Source organism: Schistocerca piceifrons, chromosome 1 (assembly GCF_021461385.2).
Source record: "Schistocerca piceifrons isolate TAMUIC-IGC-003096 chromosome 1, iqSchPice1.1, whole genome shotgun sequence".
Lineage (NCBI taxonomy): Eukaryota > Metazoa > Arthropoda > Insecta > Orthoptera > Acrididae > Schistocerca > Schistocerca piceifrons.
In genome coordinates this window covers 962,247,322-962,274,501 of record NC_060138.1, presented here as the reverse complement: position 1 = coordinate 962,274,501, position 27,180 = coordinate 962,247,322, and the positions used below count along the sequence as shown (strand labels likewise).

General features: G+C 40.9%; 1 protein-coding gene across 1 annotated transcript in view; it reads right to left on the bottom strand.

Moving 5' to 3' along the window:
• Positions 1–27,180, bottom strand: part of LOC124725978 (leucine-rich repeat and death domain-containing protein 1) — a 222,797-nt gene that overhangs the window by 59,926 nt on the left and 135,691 nt on the right. Inside the window, exons 2-3 of the mRNA XM_047248464.1 lie at positions 14,075–14,243; positions 11,235–11,368 (exon numbers count right to left, since the gene is read on the bottom strand). Coding sequence (XP_047104420.1) covers positions 11,235–11,368; positions 14,075–14,243 — 303 coding nt within the window. The remainder of the gene's footprint in view (positions 1–11,234; positions 11,369–14,074; positions 14,244–27,180) is intronic.

Genomic DNA, 27,180 nt, shown 5'->3' with positions numbered 1-27,180 from the left:
ATCTTGGTGGGCATGAAGAACAGCCAAGTTGTTCAATCGCTTCTGTCCCATTGTTGATCGGAGATACGTCATCAGACGTCTAAGGGTGCCAAATGACCGTTCTGCTGTTGCTATGTGATTGGAACTACTTGGAGAAGCTTAATGCACTTCACTACTGCACATAACATTTCTCCAACTGCAGGCTCTTGTGTAAAGTACTTTCTTACATCACACATATTTTTTAAGACAAGTTGTTTTTTATTAGCGATATCGGCTAACATATTCAAATGTAAGGACAATCTCTCAATGTCTAAGACATTTTTGAAAATCAGTTGATTTTTCCAAATTTGTTTAATCTCTGTCTACTAAAAGCAAGCACTCTTGTTCATGTAATAACTTCAAGTTGAACAAATATATTTCAAGGAAGACGCAATACATGAAAGTCACAGATCAAGTAAACAGAGTAAGACGTGTGCACACTTTAACAGTTAAATCATAACTGAGTCCAAGTCTAGCAGCTGCTGGCTGGCAGGCCACTTAGGTGGCGCTGTTGCTGTATGGCTGGCAGACAGCGCCGCATGTAGAGGACACGCGGAACTGCGCGTCGGCACTTTGAAAGATCGGCGAGTCACAACATCTTTCCCCCCCTTTGAATTTGTTGCACAGGTCTTGATGGAGGTGGCCTGTAGATTGCTAATGTCCATAGGTGTTGTTGGACTGGCCGTAAAGTCTTGAGGAGCAGGCTTCCCGTATGGATGGAAGTGTCCTCGATGATAACGGGTCGAGATGACAGGAGATGTGGGGGTCGAATCTGCTGGGGCCCTGTGCACCAATCTGCCCATTGCGACAAGTCCGCTTGTTATAACAGGAGACATGGGCGATGTGTCCGCGTCCGTAGGAGAAGGAGGTGAATAGAGTTGCTCCAACAGATGATGGTCATCTGGTTCCTGCATGGGCACATCTCCTGGTGGCGTCAGTTCTTGTGCTGGCACCAATATGATGGTGAGAGGACTGCGTTGTGAGTAATGAGAGATTCCAGTATCCTGACAAGGGAACCTCCCCATCGCACCCCCCTCAGATTTAGTTATACGTTGGCACAGTGGATAGGCCTTGAAAAACTGAACACAGATCAATTGAGAAAACAGGAAGAAGTTGTGTGGAACTATGAAAAAATAACCAAAAATACAAACTGAGTAGTTTATGGGAAGATATGCAACATCAAGGACACCGGGGACGCAGGAGTGCCGTGGTCTCGTGGTAACGTGAGCAGCTGCAGAACGAAAGGTCCTTGGTTCAAATCTTTCATCGAGTTAAAAGTTTAATTTTTTATTTTCAGTTTATGTGACAAACTCTAATGTTTTCATCACTTTTTTGGGAGTGATTATCACATTCGCAAGAAAACCTAAATCGGGCAAGGTAGAAGAATCTTTTTACCCATTCGCCAAGTGTACAAGTTAGGTGGGTCGACAACATATTCCTGTCATGTGACGCACATGCTGTCACCAGTGTCGTATAGAATATATCAGATGTGTTTTCCTGTGGAGGAATTGGTTGACCTATGACTTTGCGATCAAATGTTTTCGGTTCCCATTGGAGAGGCACGTCCTTTCGTCTACTAATCGCACGGTTTTGGGATGCGGTCGCAAAACACAGACACTAAATTTATTACAGTGAACAGAGACGTCAATGAATGAACGGACAGATAATAACTATGCAAAAATAAAGAAAGTAAAATTTTCACTCGTTGGGAAGATTTGAACCAAGGACCTCTCTTTCTGCAGCTGCTCATGCTACCACGAGACCACGGCGCACGTGAGCTCTGTGTCTCCACGATATGGCCTATGTTGCCCATGGACTAATCAGTTTGTATATTTTGCTTATTTTTTCACAGTTCCACACAACTTCTTCCTGTTTTCTCAATTGATCTGTGTTCAGTTTATCAAGGCCTATCCACTGAGCCAACTTATAACTAAATCTGAGGGGGGTGCGATGGGGAGGTTCCCTAGTGAGTATCAGGTAGAGCCGAAGGTGGTGTAGCGGCATCCGGAACAGGCGTTGCCGGCACACGAGTCTGAAGCTGGTCCGAATGACGCACTGCAACACCCATGTCCATCTGGATTTCATACAGGCGTCGGCCATGGTGTCATAAGATGTGGCCAGGACTCCATTTTGGCCCCCTGCCATATCCCTGTACCCATACAAGGTCATCGGCGGTGAACCGGCCAAGCGAAGGCACCCGCGGCCGTGAGGTGGAAGGCCGCAGAAGATGAAGTAGCACGCAGGGCTGTCGGCCATGTAAGAGCTCAGCCAGGCTGTGGTCGCCCATGGGGGTGAAACGGTAAGAAGCCAGAAATTGGAGAAGCACATCATCAGAAGAAGAAGTCAGGAGTTTCCTCATCTGAGCCTTAAATGTGTGGACCAATCGTTCAGCCTCACCGTTTGACTGTGGATGGAACAGAGGGGTCGTAACATGCATGACACCGTGACAGGCATAAAAATCCACAAAATTGGAAGAGGCAAATTGCGGACCATTATCAGTAACAAGAGTAGAGGGAAGGCCTTCCAAAGAGAAAATGCGAGCTAGAGCATTGGTGGTTGCCGTGGTGGTAGGCGACGTGCAACGGACAATGAAAGGAAAGTTAGAGTAGGCATCAATAACAAGAAGCCAATAAGTACCTAAAAAGGTCTCACAAAGTCAGCATGAATATGCTCCCAGGGCTTCTCAGGCAAAGATCACGGTGACAAAGATGACTTCGGGGCGGCGGCCTGTGACGCACAAGGGCCGCAGGCAGCGACCATGTGTGTGATTTCAGAGTCAATGCCGGGCCAGTACACATGACAGCACGCCAGAGATTTTGTGCGAGAGACACCCCAGTGCCCTTGGTGAAGGAGGTGCAAGCCCGAAGCACGCAAAAACGCAGGTACCACAATATGCAGCGAAGCATTTTTGGTGGAAAGGAGGATAACACCATCCCTAGCCGTGAGGCGGTAATGCAAAGCGTAGTAGTTCCGCAATGGATCAGAAGTCTTAGCAGATGGACAATCTGGCCAACCCTTCTGAATACAGTGTAAAACCCGGGATAGGGTAGGGTCAGAACCCGTAGCAACTGCCAGTCGGTCCCCGGTGATGGGGAACCTGTCTACAACCCGCTGCTCGTCAACATCCAGGTGGAAACACAAAAGCTCGTCCCTATTGAATGCCATTATCAGGACCCATGGGAAGGCGAGACAGTGCATCAGCATTCGCATGTTGAGCCGTCGGCTGGAAATGAATTTCATAATTGAAACGAGACAAGTAAAGAGCCCAACGCTGGAGGCGGTGTGCAGCCTTGTCGGGAAGTGACGTTCATGGATGAAACAAGGAAACAAGCGGTTTGTGATCTGTAACAAGATGAAATTTGGAACCATAGAGAAAAACACCAAACTTATGAAGAGCATAAATAATGGCCAAAGCTTCTTTTTCAATTTGAGAATACTTTTGTTGGGCATCCGTGAGCGTTTTGGAGGCATAAGCAATGGGTTGTTCAGAACCGTCAGAAAAACGGTGCGCGAGGACTGCACCGACCCCATATTGAGAGACAACCTTGGCAAGAACAAGATGTTCACCAGGTCGATAAGTAGCCAGGCACGGGGCCTGTTTCAGCATAGTCTTCAATTTCTGGAAAACCGCATTGCATGATGCGGACCAGTGAAAAGTTACAATTTTATGCAACAGGCGATGCAATGGCTGAGCCACCGAAGCAGCAGACAGTAAAAACTTGTGATAGTATGCTATTTTCCCCAAGAAGGCCTGCAATTCCTTAATAGATGTTGGGCGAGGAAGGGCATCGATCGCAGCGACAGTTTGCTGAAGCGGACGAATACCATCCCGAGTGAGTTGAAACCCCAAGTACGTGATAGACGCCAAAAAAAATTTTGATTTTTGAAGATTACACTTAAGACCGGCAGTCTGTAAGACATGAAAAAGTGTGCAGAGATTTTGAAGATGTTCATCAGTGGTGGAGCCAGTGACAACAATGTCGTCCTGGTAATTTATACACCCAGGGACAGTGAGCAATAATTGTTCCAAGAATCGCTGAAAGAGAGCAGGGGCACTGGCAACCCCAAATGGCAATCGTTGGTATTGATAGAGGCCAAAAGGCGTGTTAAGGACCAGAAACTGCCGGGGAGCAGCGTCGAGAGGAAGTTGATGATAAGCTTCTGACAGGTCAAGTTTAGAAAAATATTGGCCTCCAGCAAGTTTAGTGAACAATTCTTCAGGTCGAGGCATAGGGTAAGTGTCAATAAGGCATTGAGCATTTGCAGTGGCTTTGAAATCGCCACAGAGAGGAAAATCACCATTTGGCTTAGCAACGACAACGACCGGAGAGGACCACTCACTGGAAGTGACAGGAAGCAAGACCCCTGAAGCAGTGAGACGATCCAGCTCCCATTTGACCTGATCACAAAGGGCCACAGCAATGGGCTGAGCCCGAAAAAACTTAGGCCGAGCAGTGGGTTTGAGCATGATATGAGCTTCAAAGTCGTTTGTACTGCCTAACCCAGGAGAAAAAAGAGATGAAAATGTCGTTGACAAGGAATCCAATTGAGCATAAGGAATAGCATCAGAGATGATATTGACAGAGTCATCTATGGAGAACCCAAAAACGCGAAAGGCATCGAAACCAAAAAGATTCTCCTCCGCTTTACTATGGTCGACCACAAATATGGGAACAGTGCAAACAACAGATTTGTAAGATACCTCAGCATCAAATTGTTCCAAGGGAGAAATCTTCTGTTTATTGTAAGTCTGTAATTGCCTAGCGACAGGTGACAGGATTGGAGAACCCAACTGAAGATACGTCTGAGAATTGATGGTAGTGGCAGCAGAACCAGTATCCACCTGCATGCAAACATCTCGACCAAGTATTTGGGCAGTGAGGAATAACTTCCCTGAAAGGGAAGAAGTACTATTAACAGACAACACAGAATCAGAATCAGTGTCGTGTTCATAAACATCATGTATGCGGTCGGATTTGCAAACAGATGACACATGACCCTTTTTATTGCATTTGTGACACACGGCCCAACGTTGTGGACAATCTTCTCTTGAATGTTTCGTAAAACACTGTGGACATGAAGGAAGTTGCCGTGGGTTTTGCTGCAGTTTCTTAGAGGTCTGTTTACAGTTAGGCCGAGGCTGCGCTTGGGAGTGTACTGCAGCCATGTCAGCCGGCAGGGACATGCCACACGCTTCGTCAACATTGCAAAGAGGTTGTATTTCCCCAACGTTGCCCCATGCCTCTATTTGCACTCCAGAGGTGTTAGAAATTTCAAAAGACTGAGCGATGGATAGGACTTCATCTAGAGTCAGATTTGCCAACTGAAGGGCATGTTGCCCAACTTCTTTGTCGGGTGCCGATCGGATAATAGCATCCCGTACCATGGAATTGGCGTAGGATTCTTTGTGAACTTCAGTAACAAATTGACACTTTCTACTGAGGCCGTGAAGTTCAGCAGCCCAAGCGCGATAGGATTGATTCGGTTGTTTTTGACAGTGATAAAAGGCAACATGAGAGGCTACCACATGCGTTTGCTTTTGAAAATAGACGGACAGAAGTGAGCAGATTTCAGCAAAGGACAAAGATGCAGGATCTTTCAAAGGAGCCAATTGCGACAACTGATACATTTGAGATGAAATCCATGAAAGGAACAGAGACTTACCTGTTTGTTCATCTGTGACATGAAATGCCAAGAAGTGCTGTCGAAAACGTTTTTCGTAATCAGACCAGTCTTCCACCGTCTTGTCGTAAGGAGGAAAAGTAGGTAGAGACAACGACGAGAGACGCCTCGCATTTGATGCCACAACAAAATCACGAATCGCATTTGTTGTGAGAAGCGTTTGCTGTTCTATGAGATCCTGCAATAGTTGCTCTAAAGTAGCCATGGAAACATGTGGGTCAACGATGGAAAAGAAAAATCACTACCTCGTCATAATAACTTCAAGTTGAACAAATATATTTCAAGGAAGATGCAATACATGAAAGTCACAGATCAAGTAAATAGAGTAAGACGTGTGTACACTTTAACAGTCAAAAAGTCTAGCGGCCACTGGCTGGCTGGGTGCTTAGGTGGCGCTGCTGCTGTATGGCTGGCAGACAGCGCCGCATATAGAGGACACGCGTAACTGCGTGGCGGCAGTTTGAAAGATCGGCGAGTCACAACAGTTCAACTGCATTGACCTCTGTGAGTCCAGTTGAAGCAAACTGCTCAGTAATACAATATTGCACCATTTCACGAACTTCAATGTAAACAGCTATGTAGTATTCATTCGGGGTTTTGAAAGTGTGCAGTGAACTGGCTTCATTGTTTTCATACTTCTTTGGTATACTTCAATTCTGAGGAAGTGAAGAATCATCAACTTGTGAAGGTTTTTCTTTTAAACACAATTCCCGAAAGTGTTCAAAACTATTACGCCTTCCATTCAATATACAAATCAAGCCCTCATATATTTTTTCCAGATCAGCAACACTTAGATGAGTGCATTGAATTTTTTCATTGACATCCTCTACATGGGTTCATTGCATGGCAATAAAGATGTAAAAAGAAATAATACTTGAATTGTAACATTCACTCAAGGTAGCCTGCACATTTGTAACCTGCCTCTGTTTTGTCCAGTGCAGAAAATGTTTTGAAAAAGCTCTAGAAGACTGTCTACAATTGCTAAGTTTAAACAGTTAGCAGTGCGGGGCACATAACGTGCTTTAGGTTGTATATCTAAAACTAACTTTTTTAGTCCTTTGAACTTAGCTCTCATATTTGAGGCACCATCATAGCACTGTCCTCTTAAGTTATCCACTGACAAATCAAGATGAGCAAAATTGTCTTTTAAAATACTAAACAGAGTTTGTGATTCAGTGTTTGGGGTCTCATATAAACCAATAAAGTCTTCATTGATGATAAAGGAATCATGGAAAGTGTGAATACAAAATGACACTTGCTCATGAATCGAAGAATCACTTTCTTTGTCAACCATGATAGAAAAATGTTCAGTCTTCTTGACTGAAGCCAATACCTTTCTCAACACAGAGTTTCCTAGTAGATCAATTATATTGTGGGATGTCCACTTAAACTCAGGTATGTCATTCTTTCAGAGTTCCAACAATTGAAAAAAAATTCGAGTTTACATCTATGTGCCCTCTAATTGCTAGTCCTTGTCAGCATAGAAATTGCACGGTAGTAAAAACTGTCTCAAGAGCTAAACAGCCTTTCTTCATATCACTATCTAAGTGTTCATTGAATTGGGAGGCCACACTTCAGTTAATGATAGAATTTAGTTTCAGAAAACCTGCTTTATATGTAAACGTATTTTCATGAATACAGATTTTTCCAAAGCCTTTTTGCAGTTAGAAAACCATATGGATGTAAATGAATCTTCTTTTTTTGAAGAAAATTGTAATAGATTTTTAGCATCTGCCTCTTCGCAGGTTTTGCAAAAACTTTTTCAGTAGATGCTTCATATTCTAGCTATGTACAGGGTGAGGCAGTGAAACGGCACGATTTCGATAGTGGTTGTCGGGCGCGGAGGGGGCTTGCGAGAATGGGGGAAGTGACCTTGGGCGTCTAGAGTGGTGGAAGTTTCAGTAGCCATGGAGCGTTGGTCGAGTGCGCAACGTGCATATGCCGTAAAGGCATATTACAAAAACGCGGATAGTGTGGTTGGTGCTCAACGCGCCTTTCGTCGTGAATTCAACCTGCCGCCACGGGCTCCCGTGCCATCAAGGAAAGCCATTCTCCTTTGGGTTAAAACCTTTGAAGCTACTGCTAGCACAACAAAGAAAAGAGGCTGCAGCACAAAAACAATCCGGACACCCGAGAACATTAATCGTGTGCGCGAAGCGTTGGGACGAAGTCCGCGAAAATCCGCGAGATGGCACAGCGCAGAACTTGATCTCAGCAATCGATCAGTAAGACGGATTTTGAAGAGTGACCTTCACTATCATCCATACAAAATTCAGGTAGTGCAAGCCCTTAAACCTAATGACTACAATAACCGTATACGCTTTTGCCAGTCAATGCTTAACGTTATTGAACGAAATGAAGAAAGAGTGCATAACTTATGGATGAGTGATGAAGCCCACTTTCATCTTAGTGGGTACGTAAATAAGCAAAACTTCAGATATTGGTCCTCAGATAACCCGCACGAACTTCATGAAAAACCTCTCCATTCTGAAAAAGTAACAGTCTGGTGTGCAATGTCATCTCGTGGAATCGTGGGGCCCTATTTTTTTGAAGATGAAGATGGCAACACAGTGACGGTAAACTCTGGACGTTATGCTGACATGTTGACCATTTTTGGTCTGCCTGGAATTGATCGACATGATCCAGATGCTGAAACACTCTTCCAGCAAGATGGTGCAACAAGCCATACTGCTAATGTCTCAATGGAATTGCTCAGACTTGCATTTCCACGACGTCTAATCAGCAGGAATGGCGATTTCCCCTGGCCTGCCCGTTCACCAGATCTGACGGCACCAGACTTTTTTCTTTGGGGCTACCTCAAGTGCAAAGTCTTCCAGGAAAATCCACCAAGAACAAAAGAAGACCTGAAGGAGCGAATTCGACAGGAAATTAACAACATTCCAGTACAGATGCTACAGATGGGACAATTTCATCTCAGGCTTAGACAATGTGTGCAAAACCAAGGACGACACCTCACTGACACCATATTTAAAAAATGATTGTTTTTAAGTTAAATCTTTAATTTCCACTCTTGTACTTGAGATCCATGTTCAACTATTATGATTTTACTTGTAAATAAATCTTTGGTGGTTTTACAAAATCGTGCCGTTTCACTGCCTCACCCTGTATATTTGATCAACCAAGACTTCTGACATGGTCTTCCCTTACCAGATTGTCCAGGTTTCAGCTGTGAATGGTTCTCGCTGAAGACAACAAAGCAATTGACGACACAATAATTGTTGGAGGTTGGCTTGCAGTATCATCAACTTTGAAGTGTGCCTTTTTGGTAACAAACTGATCCATTGCAAACTTAATTCATAATGCACTAAGAGACTAAAGTAAACGAATAAAATATAGTCATATAAAATAGTCCACTAGACACTAAAGTCAGAACACTAAACACGTCTGCAGCATCCACTGAATGAAACTATCCACACTGAATGACTGCAACAAAATGGTGGGCTTTATATAGCATCAGCATCATAATGTCTCAAAGCGCCAAGGCGATGCAAGGTGAAAGGTTCCAGGCACTTCTGCTCCAGTCCTTTTGATGTTGCTGTGGCTGCAACACTGGCCCGCCGGCACCAGACTTTACCCAAAGGTTCAAGCACCGGGACAAATTCTACGTGTACCCGCAGCACCATAACAGTATCATGATTCACATCACTTGTTTTCAGTTAACCTGCTTACTACCTTGATAATTATTTGTTTTACCTCATTACTGGATGTATTTTAAAAGGTAACTATCATCAAACAAGGAAAATAAAAAAATCCAAATAATTTTATGAGTTTAAAAAGCATAATATAACTAGTAACTTTCTTAAAGCGAATTTTTGAGGGGGCTTGGGCCCACTCAGGCAACATAGAGTTGGTGCCTGTGCCAAGACATGAATACAGTAAGCAGATTCAGAAGGATGTGGGTTACAATAGTTACTCAGAGATGAAGAAGCTTGCACAGGATAGAGTATTATGGAGTTGAGCGCCCATAAGCCACCTAGAGTATTATGGAGAGCTGCATCAAACCAGTCTAGGTCTGAAGACCACAACAATGACAACAATTAAATGAAATGATCATACGGCATTATTGCTCAGGAGACTTCTTCTGGTGTTGTTTGGCTGTCTGGTGTGAGTCATTCTGTTTGATGCCAATTCGATGACTTGCGTCTCAATGAAGATGAGATGAAGTGATGTGGACAACACAAACATCCAGTCCCTCAAATGAAACAAATCTCTGACATAACCAGGAATTGAATATCAGCTTAACAACTAAATAATACCTTATATCATGTAATATACATGTAATTAAAGAATATAAAGCAGATGTTGTATGGCATTTAATGATAAAATCTGTTTATCATTTTGTTATTTTAAATATCTGTATGGATAATTATGTATCACTCAAGAACTGTGTGTATTACATTTGCTATTAGGCAGTAAATGGGAATGAAACTCATTACTCATTGTAAAGTGCCATGTGATGCCTACAAATACTATGTTGCTCTTGTTGCTGCAATCACTGTTCTTTGTATTCAACATACTTGCCTACATTTATGGATCTATGAAATATGGGTACCATAACAAAAATATAAAAATTAAACCTTGAATCAAATGAAGAATCAAAAATGACAGTGCTCTTCTTTAAGGACCATCATGGAATTTGCTTCGAACAATTTGGAGAAATAATAGAAAAACTGTCAGAATTGCCCAAAGGGGATGCAGCTCATGCTCCTCTTGCATACGAGTCCAGTGTCTTATACATGATGCTACATCAACTGGGTACAATGGAAATGACTGAGCTTGTTACTAACAGGACTTTTCAAATCTGTACAAAATACACATAGCTGACAGGATGGTCCAGTTACTTTCACTCATTTCAACAGATATTCAAAGTTTTAAGACATGAAATCATAAGACCAGGAAAAGAAATTCTTGAAGTGGCCAGCTTCAAAATTTATTATTATTTCACCTATGTTTGTACGAAGGCTAAAGTAAATATTTTGGAACAATTTTTTCTAGAAACACTTTCCTCCTAAGGAGCTAAATTCGCTGGCCGCTGTGACCGAGCAGTTCTAGGCACTTCAGTCCAGAACTGCGCTGCTGCTATGGTCGCAGGTTCGAATCCTGCCTCAGGCATGGATGCGTTTGATGTCCTTAGGTTTGTTGGATTTAAGTAGTTCTAAGTATAGGGGACTCATGACCTCAGATGTTAAGTCCCATGGTGCTTGGAGCCATTTGAACCATTTTTGAGCTAAACTCACCAACAGTAATCAATACTTTCTACCCTTCATCTCTTGATAGAATTATGCATAATTTGTGAAGCTGCCACAGTGACATGAAATAGATAATCAGTTTCTAAGTAAAATCGTTTTTACAGGTAATATATTTCACACACAAATACTGATTTTCAATTTTTGAAATCTGACAGTTTACACGTGAGATAATAGTATAGCATATTTTACAAGGGGAAATGGAAATGACAAGTGAGTAATATACAGTATTTGAATCATCAGGTGAAAACATAAATTTTTTCATACCTGAGACTTCCATTTAGGCTCTCAATTCTGTTCCGTCCGATATGTAGATGGCGAAGAATGTAAGGTATGCAGTTCTTTTCCAGTTTTGAAATCATATTTCCTGGAAGAAATAGATGCTGAAGCTCTGGAACACTCTGCAAAAAAAAAAAAATTAGTACCAGTATATTATATTTCACTTCACTCCAGTTAGTCATGCAAAGAGTATAATCTTGAGAAAACAATGTTACTGCAGTATTCTGTAAGAAGCAAAATGGTTTAATATAGTGAATGCAGATTGAAAGGCACAATCAATCTTTCATGTGCTGTCAACTAACAATATCTATGAAGAGTAGAAAATGAACAAATTATTAATCATTAAGACGAACAGTATTTTATCAGTAGTCATTTCAATATTGCTGAACTCCAAGACAAAAGGTATTGTGTTCATCATTGTGACTTACATCACACATAATTTCCTCTGTTTCCAAGACAAACTTGGAGAGTACTATGAAGACTTAAAACTAAAATTGGCATTGGTGACAATGACAAATTTTATAAGACTGAGTGTAGTGAAACCAAAATCTGTGTTCTCCAGAAAACAAAGAGCTAATTCCATACACAAAGATCAGTAGTTACAAAACTAAGTGCCAAGCTAGTCAGATAATTTATGAAATGAAATAAACACTCCACTTCATAGCAAGTAAAACATAACAGGATGTGCAAGTAACTGACTAAGTGAGGAGAACTTCTTGAGTTTCCATCAAAAAATTCGTTGACTAGTCTTACACACTTTCTGAAGAACACAAAAATAACATAAATATGTAGTTAGATTGGTACCTGCATGTGGGATGGGTCATAATGTGAAGTCTTGTTAGAGGAACAAGTCAGTTTGCAAAAATAATTCATAATTTTTTAGTAAAGAATATTATAACCTGCTAATCATCTGCATGATTGTAAAGCTACTTATTTACACACACACACACACACACACACACACACACACACATACAGTATCTCTGAGATGAAAGTGTCCCGACATTAATAACACATGCATTCAATCATACAAAAATGCTGTAGTATTTAAAATAAGAAAATAATTTTAAAAATTACAACATGAAAGAAATAAGGTCACCCTGCACCTCTGCTCATATCTGTGCTAATGACTCACTCTACACACAGCTGTAGTATTGACTATTTAAATATCTTGCCTAATGTTTTCCTTCTACTACAAAATTATTACACTCACATTCCAGTGTCTAACAGAAAACTGAGAAGTCTAGTTTTAAAATAAAATGAAACACATATTTTTATTAGTCAATGTTTGAACAAGTTATCTAATTATCTAGATTCTATGATTGAACAGGTCTGATAAATATCAGTGTGGTCATGTAATTATAAAGCTATACAGGAGATAAGCAGATGATACTTAATGCAAATAAAGGAGCAGCAGGGCTGTTCAAAGAAGAAACTTTCTTTTTAATTTTACCATAATTTATACAGTAGGAAAGTTCTGGTAGAATGCAAATAATTTAGGAGCGAAGGAGACCACTCATCAAATAGCAGAAGCTTGCTAGCTTTCGAAACAAATTGTCTGTCAAGTTATGGTACAAAGACACACATCTACAAGAATATACAATTGTCTGTATATTGTGCCAGCTGGAAACACAATGTGCCTAACTGGCGCCACATAGGGGCACAGATTTGTGTGTGCGTGTGCATGTGTTTGTGTGTCCTCTGGCTTGTCAAAGGATTTATAAGCTAGGAAGTTTTCTTTCTCTTTATCTTTTGTGCACACCTGTCAATTACTCAATGCTTCCGCTATTCCATGAGTGACCTCCTTTAATCCTAAATTATTTACAATACTTTATCGTGTTTAGTAATAGTTAATTATTAACACAGATTTTAACAGCTGTTCCACTTTGTTAATGTACACTTTGAGTCTATCCATATCCATAAACCTTTTCCTTCATTTTAATTCATGAATGAATGAGTAAGTTAAGGAACAGCTGTTGCTGTAAGTAACATCTAAGCTTAGAGTAAGGTGATACCTGTTATTCAAAAATATGTAATTGATAAGCATAGCTGATAAGCAAAACCTGCACAATTAACTGGCAGGGCAACTGATTTTTGAAGCAGCATCTATTATGTTAATAGTATTAGATTCCATCATAAACTTTCAATTCACAAACAGAATGTAATTAATGAAAATGAACTGTTGATAAAGCACACTGCAGTATTTTCTTCTTCATAATTTGCTTTTGTTCGATATCTTGACTAACTCAATTTTCCTGAAGTTTGTCTTTCATGATCAAAGATCAAACTCACAACTCAGTGAATGAAGGAAGGGCTGCATAGTGCGTAGAGAGAGAGAGAGAGAGACAGAGAGAGAGAGAGAGAGAGAGAGAGAGAGAGAGAGAAAGAGAGAGAGAGAGAGTGTGTGTGTGTGTGTGTGTGTGTGTGTGTGTGTGTGTGTGTATGTGTGTGTACACTTTTATGTTTCAGATTTCTCAAATTCTTGATACTCAAATGAAATGGCACAATGAAGAAATACAAAAGCCCTTAACATTTTTTAAACAGCAAAAAAGAATCAATAGCTTTCATTTTTAATTGGACAATCATTGAAAATATATATAGTATCCGTATGCAACCTAAACTCTATTTAGTTGCTTTATTTCTTTCTCCTTACTCCTGTAAGCTTATCAATCATTTCACACACTTCCACCAGTCCAGCTGATCTCATTTCATCTTCGGTTCTACAGTGTTTTCTTGATTTCATCTGCAAAGTACTTTTAAATTTTTCCTAAAATTGCACCTTGGAAACAATGAAAATTAATTATGGAAAATCATTGCAGTTAACTTACCTTAAAATCATTTTCTAATACAGTACTGATTTTGCTTCGGCCCATATCGAGAGTTTTCACATGTGGCATACGTTTTAGCACATATTGTGGAATTTCAGGCAATGCATTGTCAGCCAGACTCAGAAATTCAACCCATTCAAGCCCATGGAAAGCTTCATCATTTAGCAAGCTGAAACAGAAAATGTAATTATTTGGATGTAATTAGAGTGGTAAATCTCTTTTTTAATGACAAAATGTCTCAAAAGGACTAATACATCAGCCAATAAATCTACAATGATTAAACTGAATATTAAGATTTCAGTTGAGTTTAGTGGTAAGATTGCAATGTCAGAGATCTGTGTTCATTGCTGTACATAAGATACCATTCTCTAAAGGTTCTAAAACTACATTTTTTTTATATAAATGAAGTGATCCATTTCAAGACATACCATACCAGGCCACAAATACCAAATTTTATAGTTAATACAAAAAACTTATAATATCTCAAAGAATTGTTGGTTACCCAGTCACTTCTATGCTTGTATAAGAATTCTGTAATGAATAAAAACTTTATATGCCAGATGTTAAGGGGCAAGTCATCCTCTTGCTCCAACCCTCTCCCCATTTTGGACAACAGACAAGCAGCAAATATCTACCAGCTCATGAATTAGGTGCAACTGAACCACAGCTCATGTATACTTTTAAAATATTGTTTAACTTTTAATTCCTATATCAGTGTAATGAAAATGGTGAAGTAATTTAGGGATGGATTTGCAATTCCAAACCTTTTAGCAAGAGACACACTAGTTACAAGGAATGAATGGGAAGTAACAATGGACTGACAGTGCACAAACAAATTTCAGTGTATTCTTAATAATGTGCTATGAGAACTTGAGATGTCAGCCAACAGACGAGGTCGGCCTGCATGCTTTTGTGCTGTACATGTCCCTTCACGTTTCCACTTCACTATCACATTGGAAACAGTGGACCTAGGGATGTTCAAGATTGTGGAAATCTCACATACAGATGAATAAAGCAAGACACACCCAATCACCTGACCACGTTCGAGGTCCGTGAGTTCTGTGGAGCGCCCCATTCTGCTCTCTTACAATGTCTAATGACTGCTGAGGTCGCTGATACAGAGTACCTGGCAGTAGGTGGCAGCACAATGCACCTAATATGAAAAACGTGTGTTTTGGGGGGTGTCCGGATACTTTTCATCACATAATGAATTGGCTGCTAGGCTGAATCAAAACTGACTGTGGAATTATTTTTCTAGAGTTTGCGGCCATGGTGCAGTCCCAAAAATTCCACAGAGGTCAAAGGAAGAAATAGGTTGCTTCTTACAGTACTCACTGGAAACGGGAACACTATTCCTTTCTCTGAAGGTACTATAATTGCTGAGGACAGAATTCAGTCAATTATCTCTGCTTCATTTAACATTATAACAACAGCAGAAGACTGTGCTCTATATAAAACACTTTCCCTTTTTTATCCGTGATGTGAAATGTTGTGACAAAATCGCCTGAACATTATTGCTAACAGACTTACGTCCATTCTATACTTCTGTAAGACGTAGGATGGCCATTAGTCTTCATTGTCAGTAGTTGTTTTCTGAGGTGCTCGCTGGATTAGATTTAATATTTTTGGAAACGATAAAAAATAATGTCCTGTGTTTTAGTGGCAATGTTGCAGCAGTGAGTGACAGTACAATTATGCTTGCTTTCCTTACTTCTCTGGCAAGTCAGTTTTCAGTAGAAAAGCAGCAACGACAACCAAACCACAGCACTAATCGCACACGAAACCTTTGCTGCTTCGAGATTGCAGCTAGCGACAGTGTCCGGTCTACGGTCATGTCTCCCCAGTGACACAGCAAGTATCCCTTGCTGAAAGCCCCAGTACACCAACCTCTCATTGTACCAACCGAGCCTTGGGAGCAGCAGAAGAAGCGTCTGGAGGTGCAAGTAAATTCCGCATTCCCCTCTACCTTTCTTGCTTGATTCCTCCACAGGCGCTCCTAGTTACAGTACGAAATTGGTAGAAGAAGCAAGGCAGTTAATGGAAGAGGCCTTACCCACACCATTTGATACAACTGAAATTCCACCCACCACTCCTTGTGAAATTAGGAAGATAATAAACTCTCTTAAGAATAAAAGCTCACATGGAATTGATGGCATTTCCAGCAGGATAATAAAAGCTTGTTCCCAAGAAATAAGTGGGATTCTTAGCCACATATGTAATAGCTTTCTGAAGCAGGGTATTTTCCCAGATAGACTGAAGTATGCCATTGTTAAACCACTGCATAAAAAGGGGATACGTCTGATGTCAACAACTACCGCCCAATCTCTCTTCTGACTGCCTTATCCAAAATTCAGTAAAAAAAGTAATGTAATTGTAGAGTAGCTTCACACCTTTGTAAAAATAAAGTTTTAACAAAATGTCAGTTTGGTTTCCAGAAAGGTTTTTCAACAGAAAATGCTATATATACTTATCACTAGTGAAATATTAAATACTCTGAGTAACTGGAAGTCACCCGTTGGGATTTTTTGTGATCTCTCAAAGGCTTTTGATTGCGTAAATCATGGAATACTGCTAAATAAGCTCAAGTACTGTGATATGAATGGGAGAGCACTCAAATGGTTTAAATCAAACCTAACTGGAAAATTGCAGAAAATTGAAATAAGCAGTTCACATAATATGCAAAAAACTGGTGATTTCTCAAACTGAGGAACAATCAAGAATGGGGTGCCGCAAGGTTCAGTCTTGGGTCCTCTGCTGTTCTTAATATATATTAATGACTTGCCATTCTATATTCACGAAGATGCAAAGCTGGTACTTTTGCTGATGATACAAGTATAGCTATCACACCCAACAGGCAAGAATTAACTGGTGAAATTGTAAACGATGTTTTTCAGTTAAGTGGTTCTCTGCAAATGGGCTCTCATTAAATTTTGACAAAACACAGTACATACAGTTCCACACAGTAAATGGAATGACACCATTAATAAATATAGACTTCAATCAGAAATCGGTAGCTAAGGCAGAATATTCAAAATTTCTAGGTGCATTCATTGTTGAGGGGTTGAACTGGAAAAAACACACTGAGGATCTGCTGAAACGTTTGAGTTCAGCTACTTATGCTATTAGGGTCATTGCAAAATTTGGCGATATACATCCGAGTAAATTAGCTTACCACGTCTATTTTCATTCTCTGCTTTCGTATGGCATCATATTCCGGGGTAACTCCTCATTGAGTAAAAGAGTGTTCATTGCACAAAAGCGTGTAATCAGAATAATTGCTGGAGCTCATCCAAGAACATCCTGCAGACACTTATTTAAAGAGCTACAGATCTTCACTGTAGCCTTACAATTTCACTTATGAAATTTGTTATTAACAATCTGAACGAATTCAAAAGTAATAGCAGTGTACATGGCTACAACACTAGGAGAAAGGATGATCTTCACTATTCAAGGTTAAATCTAACTCTGGCTCAGAAGGGGATAAATTATGCTGCCACATAAGTCCTTCGTCACTTACCTAATAGCATCAAAAGTCTGACAGATAGCCATATAGCATTTAAAAGCAAATTAAAAGAATTTCTTAATGGCAACTCCTTCTACCCATTAGATGAATTTTTGGATATAGTTAAGTGGGTAATTTCCCCAACCCCCACAAAAAATTAAAAATATTAAGTGTCATGTAATATTTTGTGTAATGTAATATCTTGTATAGACACCTTTTATTAACCTGACACATTACACATCATTACGAAGTGTCGTATTCATGATCTATGGAACAAGTACTAATCTAATCTAGAAGATTGAAACGAGGGTGTAGGAGAACTCATGTACATCTCCCCGTTGACTGTTACCCTATCTTCTTTCTTGTTTCTTTTTCGGTCACTTTTTTGCACCCCTGATGTTATCACACAACTAATGAGGAGGTATTGAATAGAATTGGGGAGAAGAGGAGTTTGTGACACAACTTGACTAGAAGAAGGGACCGGTTGGTAGGACATGTTCTGAGGCATCAAGGGATCACAAATTTAGCATTGTAGGGCAGCGTGGAGGGTAAAAATCGTCGAGGGAGACCAAGAGATAAATGCACTAAGCAGATTCAGAAGGACGTAGGTTGCAGTAGGTACTGGGAGATGAAGAAACTTGCACAGGATAGGGTAGCATGGAGAGCTGCATCAAACCAGTCTCAGGACTGAAGACCACAACAACAACATGTGCCCTTGGGCATGGCCTATATCGGTACCTCCTCATTACAGCATGGGCATATCTGAAGAAATTTACGAACCCTCTTCCTTGCCGAATTGAAGTCACTATCAATGCTAGGACGGTGTTACACGGTATTAGTCCCTGGGCATGACTAATTTGAGTAATAAGTAGTTGTATGATGTTTGTAGCGAACACTTTCTGCTTTCTGTATGAGCAGGTCTCAGACGCCTTGCCGCAGTGGTAACACCGATTTCCATCACATCAGCGAAGTTAAGCGCTGTCCAGCTGGGATAGCATCTGGATGGGTGACCATCTGTTGAGCGCTGTTGCCAAGCGGGGTGCACTCAGTCCTTGTGAGACAAACTGTGGAGCTACTTGATTGAGAAGTAGAGGCTCTGGTCTCGGAAACTGACATATGGCCAGGTGAGCGATGTACTGACCACATGCCCCTCCTTATCCGCATCCAGTGATGCTTGTCTGCTGAGGATGACACTGTGGCTGGTCAGTACCGTTGGGCCTTCCAAGGGCTGTTGGGATGAAGCTTAGTTTTTAGATTTTTTTATGACAGTACGGGAAGTTGACCATAGGTCCAAATTTTTGCCAACAGAGGGGCCTGACGGCGGTGCAGTGTGTCACTGAAACCGGTTGCAGTTGAATAAAGAGATTCAAACGCACGACACAGTTGTTGCCATTAATCCTCGTAATTTCTTGTCCAGTAGGTTTGCAACATTTAGATCTTGTTTTGCAAAGGTAGAGTGCTTGAAGCAAGTCAGACCGACCGCAGTAGAAACAATGTTGAACGTGCTATAATGAATCTGATGGTTCTCTCAACAGTTCAGAGATACAGAAAAGGTACTTACATCACGAGCCATCAAAGGTCGATCAAGACGTGTCTTTTATGATCGATCAGTGTTTAGAGTTGGCAAATTTTCATTTTCAACATCAGTTTTTCATTAATCGCTTTAGCAGCTTTATTTTAAACGAAATAGCTATTTATTTTCTTTAGGATTCCTCTGTTCACTACTACTGCGATAACTTTACATTACTCTATTTAATAACGAAAAATACGAAACAGTTTTGACACAAGCTTTGCAGACTTCGACATACTCACCATCGTATTCGAAAGCTGACCGAACTATTTTGAGTGTGGCAGCACCCAATGGCCAGAGAACTTTCTAATGACTGAGAAATACCCAAGAAACGAGGAACCAAGAAATGCAGGTAGCACAAGAGCAGTTGCGGCTGCTGTATAAGAGCACAAGAGCATGTGAAGACCCTAACTTTCGACACCTTGCCGATTTATTGGTTATTTTTCTTTGAATGCTGTTAAATGTAACATAGATTTGCAGTTTGAAAGATGCGGTATTTAAATTCATTGCTCTACTGTTCCTTTGGACTCTGTGAAACTCAGAATCAGGGTTGCGAGCACACCTTCAGTTGTGCACATTTTAAGGAGCTTCTGCGCATGTGCAACTCGCGTTGCCATACGGGACAAATACATACGGATTTGATAAACAATGTGCATGATACACGATGTGCACAGCCAGCCCTTGCCACTGAACCAGAAGTTTACATCAGTGCCACCAGGTGGTAGCACACTGCAGCAAACTTTTATCCCTGTTCACTCGGCATAAATCTTGCTAGATGATAGCACATTCCTCAGATATGCTAATTAACTCACTATCGTATACTGTAGTAAAATTAAATCGTACGTCAGTATATGTTAAAGCTGTACCAACGGTAAACCTATTTTGAGGGGTTTTAATGAGATGTAGTATATTAAGTTATGAATTTTATCATACAGTAATCCTTTTGAGGTGCTGAGAATCGTAGGGGCCTAAAGCACATCAACGTCGAATGTGAGACTGCAGCATTTATTCACGCTTATGAAACCTGCTGATCTTGTGGTGAGTCAGGTTTATCTGTGCTGTAGGTGCACATTGCATATATGAAAATTCTTAAAAAAGCTGTATCACTGGTTTCACTGATATTCATTTAAATGTGGAATCGACGGCAGTGTGGTTTAAGCCCTTATGGATCTCAGCTCCTCATCTGTATTCTAGTCTAGTGATCCTGTTGGTAGACATTACTACCTGAGTTTAATCATTTCCACTAACGGCACTTTGTGCACGGAGTTGGTTGTTTACCATGCGAAAATCGGCTTTCGTATGTGGTGTAAACATGAACTACGTTGAATCTATTTTAAATGTTAGCAGTAAAGTAAAGCTGTGAGGATGGGTCGTGAGTTGTGCTTGAATAGCTCAGTCGGCGCCGGCACAGTAGCTCAGCGTGTTCGGTCAGAGAGGGGAAAAAAAAAAAATGTGAAAGGCTCAACAACGGACTGAACTTCAACGGATGTCAGGATGTCACGTGCTGTCCACTACGACCAAGTACAACGAACAAAATACAAGCTGGCACGGTAGCTCAGCGTGTTCGGTCAGAGGGTCCTCTGTAATAAAAAAACTGAGTTAATGGATCAACGACGAACTGAAAAGGGTGTCTTGCGACATCCGCTCCAAGCAGATGCAACGAACGAAAATGGACAAAATGAGATTACCAAAAAAATAAAAACAACAAAGGAAGAAGAGGAACTGAAGTTGTTACCGCGATCCTAGTCGGTCAATACGATTGTAAAAAAAAAAAAAGATAATAAATAAAAAAAGAGGGCTGCATGCTCTCTGTAATAAAAGAACTGAGTCAAGGAATCAACGATCAAATTGAACGGATGTCTTGTGACGTCCACCCAGAACAAACGCAACGAACTATATCGAACAAAATGGTAAAAAAAAAAAACAAGAAAAAGAAGTCGGTAGAGCACTTGCCACGTCAAGCAGCATCACAAGGATACGTTTTATGCTGTGCGTTACGCGCATGGCGACTGAGTGATAATATGGGACGACAACTTTATTGGCGCATTAACTTTGACAGCATTGGCCAGCCAGACAGCTGGTCCATTAACCTGCAGTGATGTGAGCAGTTGCAATTCAGACGTAAAAAGGGACGTCCAGAGAAACAATATAGCTTCCAAAGTCATTTAATTTTTCAACAGAGTGAAATAATATTGGCAAAACTCCAGCAACACTGTATGCTTCTTAATAGTGGCAAAGCTCCAGCAACACCGTACGCTTCTTTGGGACCAGACGGAAAGCATAAGATTCTCTCTTTCTTAGTTTACATAGTATAATAAACAAGAATGACAAAAATTCCTAACATAAACATAGTGTAATTTTTCTGAGCGAGCTATGTGTGTCGCAAATCCACATTGCAGGGATTTTACCGTACAGTTAAATATTGTAGACACTAAAGGTATAACAGTCTAACCATGGAGGTAAGAATAGAGGGAGACGCCATGATGTCACAGCTGTGAAGCCATGGAGGTAAGAATAGAGGGAGACGCCGTGAAGCTATGTGAAGCCGAGGGTAGCCATCTCAGTCAGACCAAAACATTGCTGCTGTAAGCTTGTGTGCACAGGCTTGTCGCTCGCTTTTGGAAGGATTTTGCGTTATTATGGTGACTTGTGTGGTGTTCGGGTGTACGAATCGTTCTGATAGTGATGCGAAATCGAAGGGAATAACATTTCATGTGTAAGTTGTCTCGTTAAGTGTGATTTTACAACTTCATTGAGAATGAACGTGTGCTACATCGGTACTTGTACTATAGCGTGTTTTTCTCCTGTATGATTTTAATTTCCTAAAAATGAAAGTCGGAAAGCCCTGTGGGAGAATGCCGTGAGGAGGAAGAATTGGCGTGCGTCTAAGTGGAGCACTATATGTTCTCAGCATTTCCGAGAAGAGGACATAGACCAAACTTCCCTTTCAACAGTAAGGCTCCGAGAAAATGCTATAGTTTTCCCTACACACCCAAAACATTTGCAAAAGGTATGTTAATTCAAATAATTAAATTCTTAGTTTTCAAGTTCACGTTTCAGTATAATACGTACGTATTGTCGACAGTCGAAGTGTTGAGTAACTCACTTTGTCTTCATCATGCACCAAATTAAAAGCTAACACTACATTAACTGGCGTAAAGTATAGGCCTAAACAGGACACTGTGTAGATTTGCCATTCTATGTACCGTATTTCAGTAAATATTGGTGGTAATGAACAGTGTTTCCCAGTAGTGTAACGTAACTGAAATGTCCCAGTACGTATGACAAACAAGATGTATTTATGGGGCTTTGGAGGGAGGGTATAGCTAACTTAGTTTTCAGTTTCTATTATTTAGTTTGTGATACACGTTAATTACTGAATTAACAAAATTGTATCGTTTACATTGAAGGTTAGCTATTCGTATTATTACATTAAAAACTATTTTTAATCAGAAGAAACGCGGAATTTCGCCTTTACGAGATTTTATTTTAAACAAAAACTTTGAAACAACCAATCTAATGACGTTACATGTGTATATGGTGCAATTAGCGACTGTAATACACGCAGCGCTATAGCACACTGGCAATGTTTTGGTCAGAGTGTCATGGCAGCAAGCCACGCCCCCATGGCTTCAAAACGTAGTACGGCTGGGATACGTAGCGCCATCTCCCCTTATTCTTACCTCCATGAGTCTAACACTCGCGACACTCCGTCTTGTCTTTTGTTGCCCACTGCGATAGCAGCGCGCCAAGCGGCCAGTAAGAGACACTTCCAAAGCGATATCGCGTTAGTGTGAACACTTTTGTTTATACTGATTTTAACTGTCGTTTATACAATAGGGAGCGTATGTAGTGAAATAAATATCGACAATAACTAAAAAATGACAGCACATTCGTCATTCCTTAGCTTCCTAAGTCTGAAATGGCACTTTAAAGTAGTAAACACCAGAAGACGTGACTGTTTGCAGAAAGACATCGTCCATCTACTCAACGTCGCCAAGTTTTGTCCAGACCGAAATACCTCCAGTATTTACCATACACTATTAAGCCAACACACCTGCAGCTGAAGGAAAAGCCCCACAGACATGATAATGACATGTCAAATGAAATAAAAGTTGTCTCAGTATCGAAAAACTCAATTCCACAACCGGGAAGACTCTTTCAACATATTCGCCTTTGAAGCAAAAGCAATTACTTTTGCATAAATATTCTTGAATTACAAAGTCGACTGAAGTGTAAAAATGGGTAAACCGTTAGATTACATAAAAAGGCTTGAAGCGACAACGAAAGTCCCTGTCACAATAAGAACATACAATAAGAGAAATATATGCTTCTCAAGCATGAAATGTGTGTTTATACTCTCTAAGCTACAATTATATAAAAATTCGAAAGTATTTCTTCATGAGTAAGTAGTGGTTTATGTCATTTAATCAACAAGATTTGGCTCTTTTTACATTTCTTTCACAACAATTTATGTCCGCCCCGGTAGCTGAGTGGTATGCCGGCACGGTAGCTCAGCGTGTTCGGCCAGAATGCTGGTTGGCCCCTGTAATAAAAAAACTGAGTGGAGCAATTAACAAAACGAACATTAACGGATGTCATGTGACGTCCGCAAAGACCAAACACTCCGATCAAAATTTAAAAAAAAATAAAAATAGGTCAGAGCGACAGGCTGTCAATACCAAGGGCCCGGGTTCGATTCCCGCCTGGGTCGGAAATTTTCTCCGCTCAGGGACTGGGTGTTGTGTTGTCCTAATCATCATCATTTCATCCCCATCGACGAGCAAGTCGGCAAAGTGGCGTCAAATTGAAAGACTTGCACCCGGCGAACGGTCTACCCGACGGGAGGCCCCAGTCACACGGCATTTACATTTTTTTTACAACAATTTATGTCTCTTGGTAATCTGCTAATGCATGGAACGCGAAACATAACACCTACTTCGTTAATTAAGTAGAAAAATAATTAAAAACAAGCACTGTCATTACGAAGAATGTAGCTATCTGCTTTCTCACCGCTTGGAGTGCTAATGTCGCTCCAGTTGTCAAATGGTAACAGCTTTCGCACCAGTGTCGCGACTGTATTTAGTAGACTGTGCTGCGACTTTACACGATCTTCAGAATGAAAACTACGTAGCTGAAGTGTGATTAAGAAATACGTTGATTAGAATGTCTTAATGTTTCATTTACTGTAACTTTGTAATAAGTTACCGAATACATAAGTAACATCCAAGAGTGTAGCAACACCAGCGTCGTGTGCCACGGCTTCTGACTAGTCACCGTGTTTGTGTTTACTTACATCAAGTCCATTCTTATAGTAAACAAAGTATAGCGTCGTGGGAACGTTGAGATTCTGCATGGTGATGAGGATGGCTCTCCTGTACCTATCTATTCAATAATAGCGTGACAGTCATGGGATCTCGACCAATGTGAATAGCAATATCGCGGCGCAATAAACCACAACTTCAATAGGGCTTGATATTGCCGCTGCCCTAGACGCACTGGTAGACGTTTTCCTTCTTCCACGACACGTAACACAATCTGCTCCGTAAATAACAAACATTCAAACGCGTTGACCCATGTGAAAATTCGACCGTCCCTTAACTTTGTCTTCTACTAATATTTCGCATGCAAACCATTACAGCCGCAATATTTGCAGATGACCAAGTTTGGTTACGACATAATTCCTGCAATTTTATGGATATAGTAATATGCCTTGAGAAACATGGAATGAGAAACCTGTTGTGTAATCTGTCATTACAGACACAATGCTGTATGATTACTGCTACCTACTTTTTGCCATTGTGTTCAAGTTCAAATCATTTGCACATCCAAGTACACTTCACTCCAGTTCGACGTTTGTTGCTTGCCGCCCTGTGGCTTAGTGAACATAACTGGCGCGCGGTCCACAACATTTCATTGTCCCCGTCTCCCACCGTCCTCGGCACCCGAGGTACGATTCTACACTTTATCAGCGCTCCCTCTCCTCGAAACACATATAGTAAGACGGTATAACATATAGAATTTACTCTACTAATAATATATTTTCCGGAAAATCATGGAGACCATTTCGTGCCCCTTTGCAAGTGGCGTCCGGGACATAATAGACCTCCTTGCCCCCCCACCCCACCCCCCACCCCCACCCCCTACGCCACTGATGGTGTCTTCTACATCTACATACATACTCCGCAAGCCACCGTACGGTGCGAGGCGTAGGGTAATTTGTACGACTACTATTCATAGAGCGAGGCGAGGAAAAACGAATATCTGTATGCCTACAAATGAGCCCTAATTTCTCGTCTCTTGTCTTCGTAGTCTTTACGCGAAATGTACGTTGGTGGCAGTGTAATCATTCTACAGTAAGCTCCAAATACTGGCTGTCTAAATTTTCTCAGAAGTATTCCCCGAAAATAGTGTCGCCTTCACTCCAGAGATTCCCATCTGAGTTCGTGAAGCGTCTCTGTAATACTTGTGTGTTGTTTGAACCTAGCGGCAACAAATCTAGCAGCGTGTCTCTGCGATGCGTTGATGTCTTCCTTTAATCCGGCCTGGTGCGGATCCCAAACACTCGAACAGTACTGAAGGATACATCGCACAAGCGTCTTATATGTGGTCTCCTTTACAGATCACCCATACTTTCGTAGAATTCTACCAATAAACCATTTCATGTAGCTTTGCAACGTTACACCCACATATTTAAAGACGTCACTGTGTCAAACAGGACCCTACAGTTAATGTATCCGAACATTACGGGTTTACAGAATTAGGTTTTCCATGATTTCCATAAATCGCTCCAGGTAAATGCCGCGATGGTTCCTTCGAAAGATCACGGTCGATTTCCTTCCCCATCCCTGACACAATTCGAGCTTGTGCTCCGTCTCTAATGACCTCGATGTCGACGGGATGTTAAACCCAATCTTCCTTCCTTCCTTCCATTACGGGTTTTCTTATCGTTTTCATCCACATTACCTTACGTTTTTCTACATTTAGAGGCAACTGCCAATCATCATACCAACTAAAAATTTTGTGTAAGTCATCTTGTATCCTCCTACAGTCATTCAACTTCGACACCTTACCGTACACCACAGCATCATCAGCAAACAACCGCAGATTCCTGCCCACCGTGTCCGCCAAATCATTTATGAATATAGAATATAATAGCGGTCCTATCACACTTCCCTGCGGCACTCCTGACCATGCACTTGGCTCTGATGAACACTCGCCTTCGAGGACAACAAACTGTTTTCTGTCACTTCAGATGTCTTTAGGGCACTAACATATGTGGGAACCTATTCCATATGCTCGTACCTTCGTTAACAGTCTGTAGTGATGCACTGTGTCGAAAGCCTTAATAGTGTTTGCGCTTTTAATAGACTGCAGTGTATTTTTACTTTTTGTCACTCCTAAATCCCTTGACTGAAAAGCAAGATATGGTATGAGAGAAACTATAGGACCACACGAATTGCGACTAGAAGGACCTATGAAGTCCTTCCAAACTTACTTGAAACTATCCTCTTCTTTATTCCCTTCCCGTCTAAAATTTGTTCTCATGGTCCTGATTTTCTTTATGACGTGTCTTTGTCGCGATCAGACCATTTGTTTGGTATGTGGGCAGCAAAATATCATACACAGGAAGGTAACTTCCTGCCGTGAGCCCACATATCCATTTGAGCAGTGGAAGATGGGAAATGGGAATGTCAGCAACTCGTGCTGTCGAATCTGTCGAAATGGCAGCTTACCTGTCAGACAAAAACAAACGCCCCCTTAATGCAATTTCATGCATACAGATGTTGGCTAGGTGGCATTCAAATACTACGTGTGTCCGACAACTTCCCGGTTCCGTACGTCAAAGCAGAATATTGTATATTGAACTATTTACATATAATAAATATATATCCAGCAGATCTATAGTTCACTATCATGTCTTACACAGAGATCTATGTGTCACCATGTACTCCTTGATATACTGCAGAGCATCTCAGGAGTTACTCTTCGAAAGATTTTCTCAACACTTTTACACAGTTCCTCATTAGTCTT